The sequence below is a fragment of the Thermobia domestica genome, chromosome 4, assembly GCF_964235325.1.
Source record: "Thermobia domestica chromosome 4, izTheDome1.hap1.1, whole genome shotgun sequence".
NCBI classification, from domain to species: Eukaryota; Metazoa; Arthropoda; class Insecta; order Zygentoma; family Lepismatidae; genus Thermobia; species Thermobia domestica.
In genome coordinates, this window is record NC_137457.1 from 327442840 (window position 1) to 327467408 (window position 24569).

Sequence of the window (24569 nt, forward strand, 5' to 3'; positions counted from 1 at the left end):
AAATCGAATTTGTCTACTTTATCTAAATTCAGTAAAGGTTTCTCTTTATGAATGTAATAGGCTTTTTTTTTTTTTTTTTTTTTCAGTTGTTTTTGCTTTCTCTACCAAACATGAATTAGCAATGTTGGGGTTATTGTCTTTGGGATGAGATACCAATCTGGATAACTGCTGTAAGCTACGAGATCACGATCTGCAAATATCCTCAGCTACTTTGCTACAAATATTCCTTTTTGTCTGATATATATATATATATATATATATATATACAGGGGATAGACAAAAAATCTAAAAACACTTCATACAGGACACGTAAGTTTGGCCCTCCACTGTACAACTGTACAACACGTGTTGCGATTGCCGATCGTTTTTTCTTTTCAATGTGTCATGTGGATCTTCCTCTTCCGTCAGAAGTAACCCGTTCACCTGTGAGTGTCGTGGTGTGAAAGTGGTGCGGTAAAATGGGAGACCTGACAGACTTCCAAAGAGGTATGATTGTTTGTGCTCGTCTGGTTGGAGCTTTAGTGGCGAACATTGTGGGAGTATCGAAAGACCTGTGTCCAATGTCACGAGGGTATACACAATTCATGGGCAAACAACGTCTGCAAAGCACAGCAGTGGTCGAAAGACAATCCTGTCAGATAGGCACCGGAGGGCATTAAAACGGATTGTAGCAGCTAAAAAGAAGACACTGCAATGAAAATTACGTCTGAACTCAATTCCGGCCTACAGAACCCGGTTTCATCGAAAACAATGAGACGGGAACTTCTTAAAATGAAAATTCCTTGGCAGGGCCGCTATCCGCAAACCCCTGGTCACAGCAGTAAATGCGAAGAGGCGTATCGAGTGGTGTAAGGACCACAAGGCGTGGACTCATGGGCAGTGGAAACACGTAATGTGGTCCGATGAATAGACCTTCACCTTGTTTCCAACAACCGGTCGTGTTTACGTATGGAGAACACCGTCGCAGGCCTATGATACAAACTGTCTGCTCCCAACTTTAAAGCATGGGGGTGGTTCTGTTACAGTATGGGCAGTGATATCGTGGTTTTCTGCAAGTCCCATCATAGCCCTGCATGGAATGATTAATGCTAATTTGTATGAGGCTATTTTTGGGGGACCAGGTTCTACCCACGGCCCAAATATTGTTCCCTGATGGTGATGGCATCTACCAAGATGATTTGGCACCCTGTCACGCTGCAAAAACGATGAAATCATGATTTGAGGAGCATGACCAGGAGCTATCACACTTCCCTTGGGTCCCTCCCACAATCACCAGATCTGAACACCATTGAGCCATTGTGGTCTGACTTAGAAAGGCGTGTTTGGTCTCATTACCCTCCACCAGCATCCCTTAAGGAACTGGAGCATGTTTTGGAGGAGCAATGGTACAAAATTCCTTACACCACGATTTAGGAGCTGTATACGTCCATTCCACGTCGGATCCAAGCTGTTTTAGACGCAAAAGGAGACCCCATACCATACTAGGTATGATTTTCACACTTTTGCAAACGTTTTAGATTCTTTGTTCTACCCCTGGATATATATATATTGTCATACTGACATTTAATGTGACAATATATATATATATATATTAAAATGCTACAATAGCAATTAAATGCGCCTGAGCTCCAACCTATAACTTTAGCTTTGAAATCTTTCATTTACGGTTATGTGTGATTTCACGTTTAACAGAGAGAAACATTTTAAGTATTTGTACTTTAAATAGTCTAAATTAGTTAACTATATTTTTTTCATAAAGTTTATGATATAAAATTATTGTTCAAAGCCTTTGTATTTTAGTAAGCCTTCTCTAAAATCAATGGATGTGAGTTGTGCTTCCATCTTCCGAGTTCTTTTAAACTATATTTATATGTTTGTGGCCTTCCTTTCGACAATGAGATCTCGAAAACTACAGGCTCTAGAAAGATGGCGTTTTCACTGATCGATTGGAAATTTTGCGTAGATTGTTCAGTTCTAATTGAATATTAAAAAAAAAAAAAGCATGGCCATTATTTCTTTATTACATTTTTTTAGGGTACGCTGGAAGCGTTGAAATTTAAAAAAAGCGTCATATCCTGTATGTTATACATTCCAACACCACAATGTTGTATATTGGGGTTGTATATGTCTCAGGCGTTTGTTCCATGGCCAAATAATAGTGAAAAGGAAGGATAACCATTTCTCGAGTCTTAAGATAAATCTTTATTTTTTGAGTGTTTTGCCCAATGAACACCATATATAACTGACATTATAATTAATTGTGTATGTAATGTATTTGCTTATTACATGCTGCATGCAAGAAGAAAGAAAACACTGGTCATACATAAATTAGAAACTCCAACCAGAAGTAGGCTCAAATCTTGCAAACAGTGCGAGATATTGAGAAAAAATAATCGAAAAAATCTCCCCTTTATGATACCCCTTGCCGATTTTTTTAAAATCAAGACGTCTTTCACTTGTGTCGGTAAAGGGACATGTACATATGTTGTGAGGAATGAGAAGGAGATTTATGCTCATATGCGAATGATGCGCTGTGTAGAGAGCGCAGGTTCAGCTAGTATATATATATATAATCCCAAGTTTTAAATCCTTTTCGAATTGTGACTAGGCTGAGATGAAGATAATGTTCTCCGAAAGTATTTTCTAAAAGAGTGGTTTGTTTTGTTTTCTGCGGTGAGTGTTAGCCTTTTGCTTACATTTCTCTACGTTCTGACATTATTTAATTTAAGATACGGAAACCAGAAAAGTTAATGTGATGGTTCGCAACTTCTATTATATTACTGACGAAACTACTACTTTTTGCTTCAGATAATTGAAGCGTTTGGAGGATAAAGGTGTTATGTAACAAATTGAATATGACGGGAAAATTTACTTTCACAACTTTGTCCGTTAACATACCGTCTTCATCGTTCCTAAATATCTGCACCCAGACGAGGACTCACTAAATAATGTATTACGTAGCATGATTAACATATAACACGTGCATGAACCACCAGAATGCAACGTTTCAAAAAAATGTAACATGACACCTTTATCCTCCAAACGCTTCAATTTATAGCCACGCTCGGGAATTCTTAAGTATCGAGCTACTTACAGATTTAGGCAGTATCTGAATAATACTTGCACTTGTACCTGAATAAACTTTCGACTCTTCCCTGGAATCTTAGTCACGGACGCTAACAAAAAGAAGCAGAAAAATACAATCAGGGGGGGAGGGGGAAAATAAAAGGAATGGATTTACGGTGATGAACACATCTTGTCAAAACAGCAATCACACGTCAGATCTGAAACAACAGCCTTATTAACCCTTTTAGGATTACCATTTTTTGAGATAAATTTTACACTTTCAGTCAAGCAGGTACTGCTTCATTACTACTTATCGTAGGATTAGTTCACACTTAAAAAAAAAGAGCATCCTTTTCAACGGTACCACTCGCTTGTCCGTATTATACACCAGAAACGGAAAAACCTGGAGCTTTTCGAAAAAAAAATAAATAAAAAAATAAAAAAATTTGTGCCTCTCTAGCCCGGGCCTGGGTTCACGTAGGGATCTGAAAATCTCTCGAAAAATACGTAGTTATGTACACAATGCGTGTGTAAAATTTCAAACCTCTCTCTTGAAAACAAAGGGCGGAAAAATCTTTGAAAATCTAAAGATGATCCATTTCTTTTACACACACACATATATATATATATTCTAAAAAATTTACTGCGTCATTACTATTTGGCCTAGCGTCATGGTTCAAACGCCATTTTCTTCAGTATTACGTGCCCTTTCCAACATGTCCGCATCTTACACATAAACCGGGGAATTCGGGGAAAAACTCGGAAAATCTGCGCCCTCGGGCTCGGGTTCACGTAGAGATCTCAAAAAAATAAATAATAATAAATAAAATAAAATAAAAGTGCACACAATCCGTATGCAAAATTTCAATCTTATATCTTGAAAAACCAACGACGGGAAAAATTTTTGAAATTTCTCTTAAGAAAGTAAAATGTCACGCCCCTGCACCCCCACTTAGCGGCGCCAAGTTGACCATCCGATTCCAAAACGCATCTAGGATGTTCTTTGGTCCATGCTTGACTTGACCATAAAAAAAAAAAAAAAAAAAAAAAATCACTACGCGTTATATGAGCTTAATAAGCAATGAAACACAACACTACTCCATCGTATAAATTCGTACCAAATATCCCGAAAGGGTTAATCACATCATTTGACCTGTAACTGTTTTTATTTTTCCTTTTGTTATCTTCCGTAACCAAAACTCCAGGGAAGAGTCGAAAGCTCGGAAATGGAAGTATTATTCAGGAATTGCGTAAACTTGTAAGTAGAATCATACTTTTTTTTTTCACTCTCTCTTAAATCCGTTTAGTGTTTTGAGTTTTAATGTAAAGTAACATCATACTTTATCCCAGACGATGACTATAATTAAAAGTCTATCCTATCCCTATGTTAATAACAATTGCTGAGAAAAAAAAGAAAAAAGTTTATCTGAAATGTTAATTATATATTTGAACGAAAAAAGAATCATAGAAACCATGTCTTCATACCTGAGAACCTGTACCTGGTTTTTTAATGTTATCGTAGGTGCTACGTCTTCATGTCGTAGCCCACTTTTTACTTCAACTTGCATAATACCATCGCCGCCGTGCATTGTGATCGACGGGTAATCAGGTTTTAAGCCATAAAAGGATAAACTATAGTCTATTTCCACATCACCGAGACTAGCCCACCATTTTGCAACCACTACTTCTAGAACAAGGCCACCCTGCAAAAGAAAGGAAAAGTTATTTTATACAATCGTACTTTCAACTGTCCACGGTTGTAAAATTTTATTTAGTTCTTTACTTATACGTTCTGAATTTAATCTTCTCGCAAAAGCTTGAAGGCTTAGTGGGTGGTATAGAAAATTGGCTTATTAACCTTCTTCTCTCACTACATAGTAGTGAAACAGATATCTTCTCCGAAATCCGGTGTTGCCAAGAAATTCAAACTGTTGGATAGTTCTCGGCCATCACACGGGATGAGTAAAAGCTGATTTTCTCTGTCACTTGAGAAAGGAATGCAATGTCTTAAATGTTTTGGCGAAGATAAAAGTAGCCTGGAAACTCAAATGCTTTGTGTTGTTTTGTTATTCTACACTTTCAGCAGAAAATCTTTCTTCTTCCGTTGAGAAGGAATGAACCATATGCAGGCAGTTGGTCAGTGTATTCATTTTTGAGCATCTACCTTTCGTTGGCGCGGGAAGGGGGGGGGGGGGCGAGAGAGAGAGAGAAAAAAAGACAAGTGCCCTCCCAAATCCACATGTGTAAGTCATTAATCATAGTTAAAAGGGGACCAAAAATACACAACGTCTTTGGATACATGTTAAGTTACAATGTCACTAGTAAGAGGATACAACTGTTCGGACAGAACTGAATAACATCCACTGAGAGTCATCTTAGTGTTGCGAAAACTGTATGTTCTGAATTTTCAACTTGTGAACTGACTTTTCAATATCTTTGCAATGTTACTTTCTCTAAGCCTAATGTTAAGAAAGGGTTAGGAGATCCTGGTAAGTACAAGAATTATATTTCTGTGCATTTGGCATAGCTATGGCCATTTTAGCCTGTCACATATGAGGGAATGAACTCGTAAGTTTTAAGTCCCACGCTTATGCCGGCTAGGCTAAAGGAGACTGTGATTATGAGAAATGAATGAAATGGTGGAATGAAGAAAATGGGAGGAAATGGGAGAACCCCCAGAAAACCTACGCACACGGTCTTTGTCCACCACAAAGTTCACTTGGCGGGAGCTGGGATCGAACCTGGGACCGTCACGTCACGTATGAGGGATGACATCCCTTGGCAAGCACACTATTCAGGGAGGTGAGGAAAGAAGAAAGAAATGGGAAAGAATGGAAGCGGCCTATCTTTATGTGAGGTACCATCCCGGTATTGCCTGGTGTGAATTGGGAAAATGCAGGAAAAATCTTACTCAGGGTGGCTAGCCTGAAAATGCTTTTACACCTATCCATCGAACTCAGGATTTCTCAAACCAACGGCGAGAGTGTTAGCCACTACGCTACGTGGGACCACATTGGTTAGTTGGGTTAGTAAAACGAGATAAATTATGAGATTATATCTTTGCCTCCTCGGACGTAAAATGTCGGGTGTCACAAAAGTCAAATATTTACAGGATTAGGTTTGGTAGTCCTTTTCCGACCTTTTACGTCTAAATCTTGAAAGGGCCACAGACATTATACTACTTTGCATTTCTTGAATTATTGATAGGTGGACTATGAACTTTGTACCACTAAAAAGCCATGCTCAGATATGGGCTTCCTTCAATTTGCATCAAAAGTGGACAACCGACATTTTACGTCTCAGTCAGAGATACTGTATATACCTTGAACTTAACTCATGATTTAGGTATTTAGTTATCCACCTTCATTTGTCGACCTTTTAATTCATCTCTTATTGTTTTCCCCATACATTTCGTAACAGAAAAACTGAATAACTCAAAAACTGTAGTAGTTTTCTTTTTTCTGGACTTAACATATCTTATGTTTCCAGACGAAATATTGTTATGGAATGACAAACTATATAAAGAAAATATAGTGGCTTAAAGAATGAATAGAACATTTATTAACAGTTTTACAACTCCTTTCCAGGTTTCAACAAGATAGATGCATATATGAAAAAAATACGTGAATGGGTTTGGTTTATATGGTGTGGTATCTTGTAAATTAATGTTGAGAAAGGTAGTCGTAATTGTTTTCTACCACTTCCGGTATTAGTAGAGACATTAGAGTGGAGAGGGAGTATGTTCCTCGGATGCTCAATTCATTGCAGAAAACCGCTTTTCGGTTTGAACAGAGCAGGGATTCTCAACCTGGGAGTCGCGAATCCTAGGAAGGCCGTGAGACGGTTTCATGGGGGTCGCGGAAGAGATAATTATAATTAGAATCTAATGCAGGAAAATATTTTTAAACATTATTTTGAATTTAGTTGTGATAAGCATATTTTTATAGATCTACTAAACATTTTCAGCAGGTGCAGAGTTGTTTAAAAATCAATTTAAATGAAAGAGGTACGATATGAAACTAATGAGAACTGTATATTGAAATACCATAAAAATACAAATGCAACAAAACCTGCATATTGAAATATAAATAAAATTGAAAGCTAATGAGATACCTGAGCATGGTGGGATTTCACTAGTGCGGCAATGTCCAGTTCAATCTTCGTGACGCACATTATCAAGTCATTTAAAATACTCGATATATTTTTTTTTTAACAACTGTCCAAGTTTTTTTAACCAAAATTAGAAATCACTATCTTTTATCATATGTCCCAAAATTAAGGGAGTTATGAAGTTTTAGAATTTTCATACGGCCTCCACTTTGAAACAGGATTGGATTGGATATTTGTAATGTGAATGAACTGATTAAATTTGGTTTTAATCTACTCGCTTTTACGGAACTTACTGTATCCACTATATACAAGAAATGAATTCTACTGTTATAGAAATAGATGGATATCGTGACATCTCAGCAATAGGTATATTAAAAATACCACAACAAGCTTATTACAAACCAGAAATTATAAGGAAGTCGCTGGCAAGAGGATGTGGTAAAATGGGGGTCGTGACAGGAATTAGATTGAGAACCACTGCAATAGAAGGTTAGAACGCTAAATCGATGAAAAAAAAAAAAAAAAACTCGCTATGTCATTGTTTCTCCTTTATGTAGATTAATATTGAAACTGGAAGTTGTAGGGAATTTTCATTACTTTCAGTTTTAGTAAAGAGTTAAGAATAGTGATGAAATGTCGATTCTCGAGACGCTTAAATCGATGGCTATCTATTACCTTTTTTTGCTCTACAGTGACAAGAGTAAATGCGATCCAGAAAAGGGATATTTAAAAAACTCAAACAACAAGCTGGATTGACTTGAGTTAAATTTTGTTTTTATCAACGAGGCTATATAAGACGAACAAACAACAACTCTACAAATAAAAAAACTGGTAGTACTTTCGGAAGACTGGTTATTGTTTAATAAATACAAAAAAAAAAAATATATATATATATATATATATATATATAATTTCTACAATGAAACTACTTACTCTGACAGGAAATCCTTGCACATTCTCTCCATTGTCTGCTAAGTTCACCATTTTGTGGAATTCTAGCGTCTTGCAAACTAGCTGAGGGCGTAGCTGAAGGCAGTGAAGAACAAACCTACTATTCTTCTCTTTATCTTTTGATTGTAATCGTAAAACTAGAAAAATAAATAAATAAATAAATAAATAAATAAATAAATATACCTTTTAATTTTTACAAAAGCCAGTGTCATTACCAATAAATAAATTCAAAAGGTACCCAGTATTAGTTCAAAAATGTGTCCTGTGAAGCCTCAAGAAGTCTCAGTGTGCAATGGTGTAAAATATATTATCGCTTTTAGTTATTAGATACAATACCTTTCAAAAGTCTTCCAACATCCCAGACATGAGTAAGCATTACTATGGACCTATTGTTTTGTGAGAATTTTGAACCTGTATGTCTAAAGCATAAGATTTGTCGACAGCTAGATCGGGATCTGGGAGATATTAGAAATTATATATTTAACTACAATTAATAAAATAGACACTTAGAGACAATTTGCAGTTGATATTGCACAGTATTAACAAAAGTGTGGAAGGTGAGGTAACATACAGTGTGCCCGAGAACTTCCGAACCTTTCTTGGAAAACTAATATTTTTCTCTTTATTGCAGGTAATCTGAAAGACGTTGAACTGCACAACAACAGACATCATAAGGTGGAGACTCAATGGATTACCCTTTGCTGACGTCCAAGAATGGTTTCGCCGACGTTACTATACAGAAGCCCCAACGTGAACAACAATAAGAGGCTTGGTCCCAACAAGTTCCAGCGAACTGGGACTGTTGGTGACGAGAAACGTCCTGGGCGGCAATCGACGTCACAGAAAACTGTGAAGAACATACGACAGACGATCGAGCAGCTAAAACCGTCGACACGTTGTCTCAGTCGGGAACAAGGCATCCCAAAGTCCACTGTGTGGTAATCTTTGCAATTTGTACTGGAAAAGGCTTATCACATCCAGGCACTTCATCATCTTAAACCTGAGGACTATACAGCACGCACTTAATTGGGGGAGTCAACAATGAAAATTCGTTGGCACACGTCCTGTTCAGTGATGAGGCTACCTTTCATATCTTACCCTCTTCAATCGTCATAACACCAGCGTATGGGCTACAGAACAACCGAACATAATCATGGAACATAACAATCACGGTAACATCATACCTGGTCATGCTTCAGCAATTCCTGCAGCCGCAACTGTTTACCAATAACATTTTGCATCCGGTGGTGTTTCAGCAAGACGGCGCCCCACCGCATTTTGCGCATATAATGCGTGATTGACTCAACGAGACGTTCCGAGGACGCTGGATTGAACAAGATTCAGCACGGTTTTGGGCAGCACGCTCGCCTGATCTAACGCCTTTGCATGGGGTCACATCAAGAGTGAGGTGTACAATGTGAAGATTAGGGATTTGGCGCTCCTGTGTGAATGCACTTTCTAGATTAAAAGTTATTCATGCACGTAACAGAAGTATCTGAAATTTTACTCTGCATTAAGAAACGAAACAAGTGACTACTATAGTTATATATAGGGTGGGCCAAAAGTCACGAAGGGGTTATAACTGCGAATAACCTTTCTATTTATCATTAGTTTCCATTTATATTTCACATACTTGAAGACCAAGGATGGGAAATTGTTTACTTTTATGTGTGGAATATAATTTCAGTTAAGTGTTCGCCATTGTGCGCCTCACAAATACGAGCCCTATGTAGCACATGGTTCATGACAGAGGTCAACACTTCTGTTCTCAGTGAAAACCCACACGCCATGCATGAGCACTAACTGCATTCTGTGAAGTGCACTGTACGGTGTGGCATGACATCAGAACCGATCAATGGGTCATACTTCTTTGAAGATGATAAAGCAAATACAGCAACGGTGACTGGTGATCGATATCGAAACATGATTGAGACTATTTATTGCGTATCGTGCAGTGGAGAATATGCCTAAAATGTGGGTTCAACGAGATGGGGCCAGAGCACACACGGCAAGGGCCACAATTGGGCTCCTGAGGACCATTTTCGGCCATCGCATCATCTCGAGGAATACCAACATAAACTCGTCCTCCCGCTGATTATTTTGTTTGGAGTTATCTGACGGATGAAGTGTATGTAAACAAACCACAAACTATACTGCATCTCAAGGCCAATATTCGTGCAGAAATACGGGCACTCGGACCAGAAATGTCCACCCCTGTCATGAATCATGTGCTACACACGGCCATATCTGTGAGACCCATAATAGCTGGCACCTACTGGAGATTACATTCCACACCTCAGTGTATACAATCTCCCATCCTTGGTTTTTACGTCTGTGAGATATAAATGGAAACTAACGATTAATAATAATAATAATAATAATAATAATAATAATAATAATAATAATAATAATAATAATAATAATAATAATAAATAAAAGTTATTCGAAGTTATAACCCCTTCGTGACTTTTGACCCACCCTGTAAATGTAACTTGGGTGTTTTTACGTAACTATAGTACTGAATATGCATCCTTTTAAATCAAGTAGCATTTTGAACAACACACTTATGTTTATGTATGTGTTTGAATGAACTAATATTTTCTTTTCATAATTCCTTATAATTAAAAAGTTTCTTGAGTCAGTCATTCTGAAAACATTAACAGTAAAAGAAATAAGAAATAGGTATTTTTTTGATAACTTGAACAAAGTTCGAACATAATACTATGTCTAAGCAAGTAAATAAGAAAGTAAGTTTACCTGCCCATGTAGCATCCTCCGGTGCTAAGACATAATGCCTTTTAACTGTACCCGCTTTGAAGGAAACATTTGTAAACTCTAATTCAGGCTTGCTGCCGTTTGGCACTTTTACAGGTTTTATTACCGTTATTGGCACTTGAAACACAGGGCCTTTTTGTACACAGTGAACATCATACGCTTTTATACTGAAACAAAATCAAGATGGTTTTGTTAATTTTCATGTGCTGGAAGGCACAAATGTCTCAAATAAAGAAAATACAGTAGACTCCCGAGTATCCGGCCTTATTTTCTTTTATCGTAATTAAATGAGGAAGGCAAGGCGTTGCATTGGCAACATTGCCAAGGCATTGGAAGCAGGCGTCTGCTACGACCCTCCTACGTGTCGTGTGCAAAATACAAGTTGTGACAGGAAAAAAGCAGCGTTCTGCTCCTTGTTCATTGTTTCGTCAGTGTGTAACGGACCTTAATACAGTACGCTTGCCGCTGTTCCTGATTATAACTGCACAGTACGTACAGTACTGTATTCGTAAATTGTTCTTGGGGTATGCTTAATGTTCATAAAGAAATGAGTTCATAGAACTCCGCCTTTTTTATTATCTGGCCTGACCTTCCACTACATTAGGTTGGATACTCGGGAGTCTACTGTAATTTACCACCATAACCTTAAAAATACCACTGATTAAGCTATTGAATTTTGGAATGCTCTAAGCATTCTTGTCCACAGTATTATTCAAGTTAAATGAAATACAGAAAAGCACAAACACAAGTGACAAATTCCTATGCGGGTTTTCTTCGGGGTTTTTCCGTTTCTTCCCACCCGTCCACTGAAGAAGAAAAAAGAATTGGTAAAACCTAAAAAGAGCACAAATATCTACTAACCAGAAGAACAAGAATCCACTCCCTTATTTTTACCCTACGCTTTACTATTATTTAAAAAGATAGCAGAAATAACCCAGAGTAAATTCAAATCTTAATTTAAAAGAAAGCATTCTATGAAAAATTCCAATACCTTGTCGTGTAAGATCCTGTTGGAAGTGCTGTGGGGTCCACTTTGACAGAGAACATCCTGTTAACATACATGAGATCCAGATGCGAAGGAAAACTCACCCACGGCTCCGGACATGTCAACACCAATTTTAAGTTAAATGCGATCTTTAGGGCTGGGTCTTCAAAAGAATAATAATAATCAATATTTCAAAACGCCAAATAAAAAAATTATTCATATATTATTACAGGCAACATACAGACACGCCTTTGAAAGTAAAACTACAAAAAATGTAAATAGACAGTGCTAATAACCGTACAGAGATAAAATATTTCATCTGTAGTCAAGAACAGTAAGTTTGAATCCTGTTATCAGCAAATTCACACCTGCCTAAGTGATTACCAACTCTTTGTCTAAAATGAATGAATCAAAAATTCTCAAAACCATAAACACTGTCACAAGAAATAGTCTTATTATAGGTATGTACAGAACTTTTAAAGTACAGATGTTACCAAAAATCTTAACGAATACTTTTTTAATAATGGAATAAACTCAGGATCAAATTAGAACTTGCTTTGAAATGTGTCCCTAATATTTATTTACCGGAATGTTTCCGACAGTATCCTCTGTCATTTTCGGTTCTATTTCTTAAAACATCACCTGTTAACTTTTAACTGATATATAATGGTGTCATTCGATTCTGATTTTAAAAAAATCATCGGTTTTAATGTTCAACGAAATCGCCGAAAACATAAAACTTCCTACAATTATTTTCCGCAATGAAAAGTTAAAATGAGTTTAACTTCCCATTGAGCAGCAAGGCTATATGAGACGTGGACCTACTGATTAACGTGGAACCCGAACCACGTAAGCTCCCACGGGAATCAAAAATGGGTCTCCCACGCTAAAGGCGAGTACGATAACCACTTAGCAACGAAGTTAAAAATGTACATTAGAGACTTAAGAAGGTAAAATTAAGAGCAATGATGTTGGCTTGAGTTTAAATTTAACGTCTCTTTTAGCAGCGAGGCAATGCGAAACGGAACCTACGCATTAACGTGGAATCCGAACATGAGCTCCCACCGGAAATCGAAACCGGGTCTCCCACGCCAAAGACGCGTACGCTAACTGCTTAGCCACGAAGGAGTTCTTAGAAGTAATGATATATTTGTACTCGCACAAACACCGTTTCAAAGTTTCAGACGATGAAACACTGCATAAGTGCATTTACGTAACATTAAACACGATAGCGAAATTCTGTACAAAAAGAATCTGGATAAAGATTGGTATTTTTTTGGCCTATAATAATCATAAAACGTAAAAATACTCATAACCCACCCCCAAAAAAGCATGGTTGTTAATGTTCTGCTAGTTTAGACGTTTTTTCGAACTTGCAATAATAATTTTAGTATGAGGCGTTTTAAGAATCACACTACATGAATGCTCGTTGGTAAGTTTGTTAACTCTAGTCTTCAGGAAAACAAGTAGTAAATAGTTCATACAGTGCCTAATGCTAAAATTGTTGCTTACAGTTAGAAAAAAAAAAAAAAAAAAGTCTCAACTGACAGAATATCAACAACGGTGCTTTGTTTGCAGGATTCTTTAAGTGACTTACTTTTTATGACTATCATAGGCGAAAAAGGCCGATCTTGACCAACCTCCTTTGACTAAATACAAACTAGAGTAGTTAATAGTAAGGGAACAGAAAATGCTTCAGATGCCGGTACAGGATCCTAAAGAAACGTTTTGATTCGATGTGCGTCAGGCAGAGAACCACAATACATTTCGAAATATCAGTTTTGTTCACGAAACCGAAAACAGTAATTTTGTGTGTTTCCAGAACACAGCAGAAATACATCGTGATATCATCATTTGCAATTGTCATTACTATCATCACAATCTGCAAACTATGTTTACCAACTGTCAAATAATAACTCGAGAAAATCACCTATTCTGGTATTTCCTATACCAGGGTTTCAACCCAGCTCTTATGCAAGTTTTTGCAGTGATAAAGCTCGATCAGGGTTCCTACTTATGTGGTAAGCACGAATTTCCTGACTTTTCCAGGTTTTCTAGGTCTATATACTCGTATATTGTGAAAAAAAGCTACTATAGTTTTCCTCACCACGGGGCTCATCATCTACTATGCATGTACACTCATGTCCAAAATGATTGTCGCATATCTATAACTGTCTTTTTGTAAGAATACAATTTGATAATGATTTTGCAGAGTAATTTTAATACTGATATTATGTGTATAATCGGGAAATGTATTTTGTGGTAAATTTCATAGGAAAAGAATTATAAATACGAAAATTACAATGAGTAAAATAAAATGTTGCTAAATAGACAAGAGAGTTTTATTTTCGTTTTATTGTTCTTATTTACTGCTCTTTTGACATGAAATTTCCAACATACATGTCTTTGTCGATTTTACCCATACTAACATTATAAGAAATACCGGGCGAATTCGTTATTAAATTATATTCGTACAAGAACATGTTTATAGACATGCGACAATAATTTTGGACATGAGTGTACATGTATACAGTGTGTGGGTGTGTGCAGTAGAGAAGTTTTGCAAAACAAATTATTTTATTTTATAAAATATCCCCTTCCATTTCAGGCAAAATTTACTGTTTTACATTTTTATATATTTAAAACCGTTGTATGTGAAACCAATGTCATGTACAGTTAAATATTAACCAGATAGATACACTAATCATGGAGTGTTTTCTTTAAAGTTTCAGTGTGCACGCTCTCAAGAAGTGTTTCTCCTCTGTGTCTCATTTCATCCCCTTTGGAGCCTTTATCGGGAGAATTCATGACAGAGATATGCGTATTAGTGACAAAAGTGACGTAAGAATAATGAGAGGAAAAGAAATAACCATTATATTTTAGTAAGTCTTCTCGGGCTATTAGCCAGGTCAATGTATTGACAGCCAATATTTCTAATGCAGACACTGCCTTCATCTTCAAGGATTGTAATGAGACAGGAGATATGCGCATGGATATATGGTGACTACTTAGGGGCAGAGCTATTGAATGAGGACATTCCTCAGCCAATCAGAAGCCAGTATTTCCCTCAGCCAATCACTAGTCCCCATTCATACACATGCCCACATCCCCGTCTCTTCATTACAATCCCAGAAGAAGAATGCAATGTCGCACTCGAAATGTCGGATGTTAATACATTCACCTGGCTGATTGCCTATAAAGACTTACTAAAATCACGTCGCCAGGAAAAATTCAACAATTATATTTCATGCCTATTCTCTAGGTATCCTTATACCAGTCAAGGATTCTCATAAAATACCATTATATGCGTACTAATGGGGTAAAGTATATTTCTATGTTATCTTTGGTCAAGATCAGATTAATACTAACTGTGAGAAAGAAAAAAAAAACGCGATTTTCAACAGGCACCCTGGAAAAGAAAACTGTACGAAATGGCCTTCCACTTACCAGTCTCATCCGCATCCAAGAAAAAGGGTTCAACAGTTACGGTAACTTCTTTTGGCCTGTCCTGCAGGCCGCTGCGTAAATGAATTCCTTTATTATTACCACCACATGTCACATGGAATCTTACGTCTCGTTCTATCTGACTAGAATAATTTACTAGGTGCTCGTATGCTTTCTCCACCTGGAAATTCAAAACACAAATTCCATAAATGTAACTTTTTTTTTTTTAACATTTCGTAATAATTGCAAGATAATTACGAGGCGGATCAACAAATTAAATGCATAATAATTTATTTACACCAAAGTGTAATACGTAACACAAAGAATATAAACCAACTGAAATCTCATATTAAATTTACTTTTCAACACAGCCGCCAAATCTCTCAATATATATATCTCCCATTGCTGCACATGTTTCAAAGTACCATCTAAGAATCTGCACCAGCTGGAGGTGTTGATTTGGTCCATACAGTTTTTTCACATACATACACAAACAAATATACCACATTTCATGTCTCTAGTCTTCAGAGATTCGGACATATGGATATTTTAGTATGATAATTGCCATCCCTCATTTCCCTCCTACCGGGGAAATTTCCAAAAATCCTTCCTTAGTGGTACACAAATCCTATGCATTGTCAAAATTTTGAGTTTCTAGCTGAAGCGTTTGGTCTGGGCGTTCATCAGTCACTCAGAACTTCTTTTATATAGCGAGATTTATTCAGATAAAGAAAATGAAATGAAATCTTTAAGTTTTACGTCCTACGGTTATGCCGGTTAGGCTAAAGGAGACGGTGATGATGAGAAATGAATGAAATGGTGGAACGAAGAAAGTGGGAGGAAACGGGAGAACCCCGAGAAAACCCGAGCACGGTTTGTCCACCACAATAAGTCCACACGGCGCGAGCTGGATCGAACCAGGGACCCCAAACACCGGAGGTGAACGCTCTACCACTGAGCTACCGCGCCCCCATTTATTCAGATAAAAAGCGCTGATTACCCAACATAGATTTCTTTTTAAAGAAAGGTCTGTTCATAAGTAACGTTCTCCCTCACATTCAGGCCCACATCAACTCGTGAGTGTTTACAGCTTTGGATGAATTAAAATTACAGAGGAGTACATAAAAAAAAAGTTAAAAAAAAATTAAAATAACTAAATTACGTTAATAAGAAAATGACAAACAGAAGGAATGAATTAATATACATTCCAGGAAAATATTACAGAAAAATTTCTCCTACTTCCTCCCCAGTCAGGGTTGAAAAAAACCATGGTTTTTATTGAAAAACCCAAAAAACCAGTTTTTTTGTTTAAACCCGGTTTTTTTGGTTTAAACCAGGCTTTTTGGTTTAAATAATTTGCTCTATGTATTTATATCACATATGGACAGAAATAAGCTTGTTTCGCCTTGGTGTTAGTATGCAACAACCGGGTTATGCTGGAAGGGGTCACATAAGCTTAAAGCGGAATCCAAAACGCTTCTCGGCTTACATCCAAGAGAAATTGTCCTAGATTTGAACTCGAAACCGGGACTAACTGGCCACAAATGCGATACGTCTGCCGACTCACTCACGAAGGACTCCTGATAAAAATACGTTGACTAATCTTTACATATTTGTTAATATAATCATCAAGAGACATTAGGACAGAAGAACAAAAAGATAAACAATTGCACAAGTGGAACCATTATACAGAATTACATATGGACAATTTCAAAATACTACAGAGTACAGAAGAACTAATTTAGTCCAAGTCAGTTCACTACGACTTTTATTAGTCCAAGTTAAAGAAATATAACGGCTTACTTTGCATATCAGTAAGAAAAATGAATAAAGATAAGAATTATTTGAGCCCACTTTGACTCTGACCCATTTATACAAAAATAGTTACAAGATTCTTGTTATCCCAATAATTGCCTCCAGTGGGGATTCTATGACCCCTCTCCCCAAAAAAGTACGGCATTTCGATGTATTTTATCAATAGTAAACATTATTAAAACGAAACCATGTTTAGAATTTTCCTTTGGTTGCATAACAATAATAATAAACTAAAAAAAGCACAAAAGAAACATCCATACAGTTACATTTAAAAAGTTGCTTTTGTAATATAATCTCTTTGAGTAAAGAATGGGAAATTTAAGTCTGAATATAGTACGAATAATATATGAGAGTGAAACGTGATAACCAATAAATATGTTTTCATCAAGATTTTACGAATAGTTACACTCTTACGAACATTTTTCGTTTTTTGGTTTAAACCAGTTGGTTTTTTTGAGGTTTAAACCAGCCAACCCTGTCCCCAGTAATTACCAATCTATTAAAAAGTTTAATAATAATACAGAGGTAGGTGGAAAGTCATGTACCCGTAACGTAGTGAAACCCTAAAACAGATTTAGAATTGAGAATTTAGATTTCTGGGCTTTCGGAATCGATGGCCATTTACCCCGTTACGTATCATGGATAACGTCCCTCGGCGAGCACACTATTCGGGGAAAGGGAAGGAAGGAAGCGGCCTGGGACCCATATATTAGGTACTACCCGGTATTTGCCTGGTGTGAATGAAGAAAACCTTATTCCGGATGGCTGGCCTGAAAAAGCTTTCTACACATTTTCGACTGAATGCCCCCACCAGGAATCGAACCCGGGATCGCTCGCACAGAGGACGAAAGTGTAGCCACAACCCTAAAACAGAAGCACTCGAGAAAACCCATGAACACTATATAGTGCAATGTAAGTTTATGGATACAACAGGATTCTGAGTGCTCCCCATTGGTCTAGTCTCTAGCGCACGTGTCTTTCGTTGCTTTGTTGGGTTTACCGTCCTTTGCAGCAGCAAGGCTATATAACACGTGCACCTGTAGTCATAGCACCGCAATCCGTTCAAATTCAAGCTTCTCCCATCAGGAACATGCGGACCAAAGGCGCGTACGTTAGGTTTCTTTTTTACTGGTATTACAAGCTTCGGCAGAGATGACAGAGGACTCTCTCTACACTTTCATGAATAAGACATTTTTAGATCATTACTCCGATGTCATCTGGCCTCTAATCACGGCCAACATGAAGTGTTAAAATATTAAAACCGAACCAATTTGTGTGAAGAATTATCAATGGGTAAGTATCTGTGCATTGCTACAACCCAAACGAACAACTGTGTGGTGCTGTAGAAACACCTTGATGCATACTAAAAATGCTCTATTTCATGTCATGTAAGGTTGAAGGCAACTTTCTTGTCGGGGCAGGATGATGCACATATACAGCCCTTACACTGTCAGTGGTTTTGTAATTTCACCCACCCGATATGCACTAAATTCCCGTTTAACGGAACTTCATGGAGCCGATGCTGTTTCGTTTGAATCAAAATTCGGTTAATCCACATTAAAGGTTTACTGATATACAGTACTACATATTTGTATACGAATATAGCTGACACAGCATCAATTTACATTTACAGTACAGTACAGTATGTGTGCTAGAAATTGACGAGGCTGGTAATTGTTAGACCAAAGCAAATACTGTACTCAGTGTTGATGTCTACATAAAAGTAAGGCTTTTTTTAAGCGATAAGGTAAGTATAAGTGATAGGTTTTTTAGGTTGTTCGAAAAAAAAAAATGAAACAGATTTTTCAAAATTTTCAAAGAAAAACCGGTTGGTTTTCTATCAAACCGGCTTTGGTGATAAACCAAAACGATCTTGGAGAAAATGAAAAGTTGGTTTTCCGGTTTTCCTAGAAACCGGTTTTGTCCATCCCTGATGACTAGAGTAATTACAATATTGTGTGTGTGACACTTCTTAACATGTTACAGCTCACTGCTTGTGAAAGCATACGAGTAGAGTTTTTCATTCTTAATACATCTTGCTTGTAATTTCTTTTGTAACTATGTATAAGGAATATGGGGACACTGTAATCTAATGGTTAGAACGTTGGATTCATGTCCACGTGGTTCCGGGTTCGATTCCCGGCCGGTGCTTCCCCAATTTTCGGCTTCCACCCAACGTCGTGAGGCAAACTGAGTCACGTGATGGCAACGCGGCGCTGACCACGCGCTCGACGTTAGGCTGTACGTAGTTCCACCAATCGCTACCAGATGGCGTGGAGCGGCTCAAGCCTACAAATCGGGCCACTACGCTAAGTGGTTTCGTTTTTATGTATGAGGAATAGTGAAGAAGCTTGAAAAATAAGTAACGAACATCTGTCCAATAAGCAGGAAAGAGGTTTGATTCCCTGCCAATGTAAGGACTGGTTACTTTGATTTTCAAACACAACAATAAAAGCCAGAAAGAAGAGGAGCTGAATAACAAAAAAATAAAAAAAAGAAAGAAAGAAAAAAAACTATTATAATTCTTCTACAGAATCTCTGAAACCTTATGAACAGTACAAACCTGTAGCAATCCATGTCCCTGAGCAAATTTGTCTACAGCATCCAAATGCATAGCCGTGTTCTCTATTGCTCTTTTTACACTGTAAGGTGAATAGGGAAGATTCTGAGCCTTCATTCCAGACAAAAGAACGGCTGAAAACAAAGAACAGAAATTACAATCTATTCAAAAATGCAATGCAGGAAGATTGACCATGCAAATCCTGTAACACAGAACATATATGAAAACTTATCAGCAATGTAAAGCTTCTGCAATCACTGTCAAGATAGTTGCTATATGAAAAATTAGGATCGACGCTAGGGCTACCAACGTGAAGGTCTATGATTTCCTTGAAATATCTATCTGGTCGTACTCTAAGGGTTAATGGTTTAAAAATATTGGCAGTTTAAAACCCACAGTTTTTTTCTTTCAGAACAAACTAGCTTATGCCTTTAGGGTTATAAATACATTTAAAAAAAATACTTTGGTTTCTGTAGTGCCTCTAAGGTTTTACAGTATTTTAAAATGTTATATTTTTCCTTAAAAAAATTTAATATCTAGGTTTGAGTCTACTACAAATTGCTGAATATATTTTTACCTTATTCTGTATCTTTTGTGATCATTTTAGTGAAATAAATCATTGTGATGTGATGAGAATTAACAAAGTTATGATTATTTATTTACTAAATCAATGTCGTAATCTCTCGGGAAAAACAAAAATGTATATTTTACCAAACTAAAAAAAAATAACTAAAAGATAGATTTTAAAATATGGTGTGACTAATAAAGTAGAATAAACAGAAAAATTTCTATCCATTCTGAGACTATGGGTTTCATTACCTGGATGAATTGACATAGCTTGACCCACAAATGAAATACAACCGGTGAAAAATGTCTGACTGGATTGGAGTGTCCCTTACCGTATCGTTGCGTAACTATTTGGTCTAGGAATTAATTCGTGCGGGTGGACAAGAGATGGCGCAACGAACGGAGCGTCCCACAGTTCCGTGTATCCACACATGTGTTGCAAACTCCTGTCATCGCGTATCGTTCGTAGTATAGGGCAGTGGATTAAAGCGTCAACAACACCAGTTTGTAGTTAAGTGAACATGGCGCAATTTGTGCCTGATAAAGTGTTTTTGCGGGGTGTCCTGCTGCATTACTTTAACATGCAGAAAAGTGCGACTGAAAGTCATCGTATTTTGGTGGAAGTGTATGGTGACCATGCTCTAGCTGAGCGAACGTGTCAGAAGTGGTTTGCACGGTTTAGAAGTGGTGATTTCGGCTTGGCAGACCAAGAGCGAGCTGGACAGCCAAAAAAATTTCAAGACGAAGAATTGACAGCATTGCTCGAGCAGGATTCGTGTCAAACGCAGGAACAACTTGCAGCAGCATTAGGCGTTGATCAAACAACAGTCTCCAAACGCTTGAAAGCCATGGAAATGATTCAAAAGATGTCACATTGGGTTCCACATGAATTGAAAGACAGAGACGTTGAAAGACGAAAAACCATTTGCGAATTGCTGCTTCAACGACAGAGCAGAAAGGGGTTTCTGCATCGAATTATTACGGGTGATGAGAAGTGGATCCATTACGAGAACCCTAAACGAAAAAAGGCCTGGGTGAAACCAGGTGAACCAGGTCCATCACAACCAAAACGAGATATTCACTGTGCAAAGGTTATGCTGTGCATATGGTGGGATATGAAAGGTGTGGTGTAATATGAGCTACTGCAACCGGGTGAAACTATGAGTGGAGAACGTTATCGACGACAATTAATGCGTTTGAAGCAAGCTCTGGCCAGAACACGACCAGAATGGGAGAACAGACATGATAAACTTATTGTTCAACATGATAACGCTCGCCCACATGTCGCAAAACCGGTCAAAACCTATTTAGAAAATGTCGGATGGGAAGTTTTACCCCACCCGCCGTATTCACCAGACGTTGCTCCTTCGGACTACTACTTGTTCGATTGCATGAACAACGATTTGATTGGACAGCGGTTTACTTCTTCAGAAGATATCGAAACATGGGTCTCTGACTGGATCGCTTCCAAGGATGAGGACTTCTTTCGTCACGGAATCCGTACATTGCCTGACAGATGGGCGAAAGTGGTGGCTAGCGATGGACAATATTTTTCTTAAGGTATTTATGTATTTTGTGTTTGTACTACAGCTTCAATGTGTGCGTACCAACCGCACGAATTAATTCCTAGACCAAATACTATCAGAGATTTAAGCAACTTTAATAACTAAAAAAATGGGAGTTGCGTTGATTTTAAGTTTAACGTCTCTTTCAGCAGCAAGGCTACATGAGACAGAACCTACTAATTAACGTGGAATCCGAACCACATGAGCTCCCACCGGGAATCGAACCCGGGTCTCCCACGCAAAAGGCGCGTACGCTAACAAAAAAATAGAAGTACAGGGTTTCCAATATACAATGCAACCCGGAGTTTGGGATAGTAAAAATTTTGAACCTGAAGTGATACACAAATAATGGTTATACCAAAATGAAGCCTTCTTCATGCATATATTTTTAAACTAGGAAGCAACGATTGAAGTACACTAGCAATCACACAGTGTTGCTAGATATAACCGAAGGTATAAATCAATTTTTTGCAAAACATGTAAACTGACTCAACAAAGGTATGGATGTTCTGCCATTAATTTTCAATTTGCTTAGTTGGAGTAGCTTGCAAAATATGGAGCAGAAAAAAGAATTTTTCATTTCCACCGATAACTAATCGGATGAGGCCTCTGCAAGGGGAAACTAGGGAAATCGTAGTTTTCATAAATTAATGACAGAATTGCATAATGTAGACAGATCCTTAACACACCTTTGCACTGAAACATCAGCAAAGTTGCCAATTCAGAGTGTTAATTTATGAAAGCTACGATTTCCCTAGTTCCCCCTTACAAACGCCTCATCCGATTAATTATCGGTGCAAATTAAAATTCTTTTTCCTGCTCTATAGTTTCCAAGCTACTCCAACTAAACAAACTGAAAATTAACGACAGAACATTCATACGTATGAGTCAATTTACATGTTTAGCAAAAAAAAAAAAAAAAAAATGATTTACACTTTCGGTTACATCTGGCAACACTATGTGGTTCCTAGTGTACTTAAGAGTCTTCATCCCGGCGAAATTAAAATACCGCTAATTTTACAGTAATTATGTGATATCTTCAAATAGATAAAAGATAATTGAAATATGGAACAAGAGCGCCCTAGACAATATTATTTTGCGTGAGGTACCGTTATCACAAGTCACCTAGTGGCTTTCCGTTTTCAGCTGTTTAGAAACGCGAAAATAAATGCCGATTTTCAAAATGGCTCGAAATCGAAAGCAGATGAGTCGTGATAACGGTTTCTTATGTAAAATAATATTGTCTAGGGCGCTCTTGTTCCACATTTCGATTATCTTTTATCTATTTGAAGATATCACATAATTACTGTAAAATTAGCGGTATTTTAATTTCGCCGTGATGAAGACTCTTAAATCGTTGCTTCCTAGTTTAAAAATATATACAAGAACAAGGCTTCATTTTGGTATAACCATTATTCGTGTAGCACTTCAGGTTTGAAAGTTCTACTATTCCAAACTCCGGGTTGCATTGTATATTGGACACCCTGTAGAATCACTACAATTTATACTTCTTACTTATGCTTACGTACCTGAACGTTTCTTAATAAATGTGGAGTGGTTCTGAAATCTGCATTATGTTTATTAATTGTTTGTACGTTCCATAATGTCTAAAATTCCATTTGAACCGATTCACCCTAACACGTCGTACGCAACACTTCACTACCAAGCTGCCCTTGTATGTACTATTCGACGATCGTAAACGTCACCTGTGTCGCTCACGTGGTTACAATTCTCTGAGGCATAACAGTATTTTCTGGCATCCACAGAATTACATTTTGTGCAATGGTCTCTCGAGGTTTCCGAAGAAAAAAAGAAATCAAACTGAGATATACTAAAGATTGTACACTCAAGGAATAGTTTTAGAGAGGTTCTGTCTTAGCGATGTTTTGGCTAAGGGAAATTCTGGACAGGTGATATTTCAGTTAACGACCTCCTCATATCCAAATCCGGTGGCTAGACTCCATCTGGTTTTCTCCAGCGGTTAATTAGCTAACTACTGCCCAGAACTAGCACCTGCTTTTCTTCGGGGATTTCAGGGGAACCAGGGGAGCTGTAGAGTTAGCACAATCAAATGAAAACAGAGTTAAAAGTTGATCGAATTTTTGAACACAAACCGGGAGTTACACAAAAATTTGAGGAAAATATTTGTTAACTATCTAAAATTAGTAAAATAAATAAAACTGTTCGTAACTCTTAACGGATAAACGCTTACGCCTTCTGACAATACCTTCAGAACCAAATAAATAATTTACAAAATTTTATGAAAAACGAAATAATAATGTACTGAAATTATTCTGTTTCTTTCTACGTTAAAGGCAAAACCTACTTTTGGGTTTACAATTTACATGGGGACTGTATCTCAGGAAATACGATTCTAGGCCAATGGCATAATAAAGAAAGAAAATAATACAAACAAAATTTAGAAAATAACTACGTACCTATCGCTCCACATACATGGGGTGACGCCATGCTTGTTCCATTCATTAACTGGCAGTTACGTAGCAAGAAATTCGGGACGGAAGTAATCGCTCCACCGGGAGCACATACTGTTACACCAAAATCTCCATCGATTGTAGGACCTCGGGACGTCCACGTGTATGGCATACCTGGCAGCTTTTCCCGCAGCGAATATTCAGCTACCATCATTTCAGGAGATACGTAAGCACCAACACCTGGAAAAAATCACAAACAATACTCTATTAATTACGCTGCGTACGGAATGTAGAATTAG

General features: G+C 37.4%; 1 protein-coding gene across 1 annotated transcript in view; it reads right to left on the reverse strand.

Annotated features, from left to right (window-relative positions):
• The window catches only part of TppII (Tripeptidyl-peptidase II), a 92276-nt gene that overhangs the window by 34817 nt on the left and 32890 nt on the right, over window positions 1-24569 (reverse strand). Inside the window, exons 9-15 of the mRNA XM_081756820.1 lie at window positions 24277-24510; window positions 19710-19840; window positions 15335-15512; window positions 11894-12050; window positions 10885-11069; window positions 8110-8264; window positions 4552-4769 (exon numbers count right to left, since the gene is read on the reverse strand). Coding sequence (XP_081612946.1) covers window positions 4552-4769; window positions 8110-8264; window positions 10885-11069; window positions 11894-12050; window positions 15335-15512; window positions 19710-19840; window positions 24277-24510 — 1258 coding nt within the window. The remainder of the gene's footprint in view (window positions 1-4551; window positions 4770-8109; window positions 8265-10884; window positions 11070-11893; window positions 12051-15334; window positions 15513-19709; window positions 19841-24276; window positions 24511-24569) is intronic.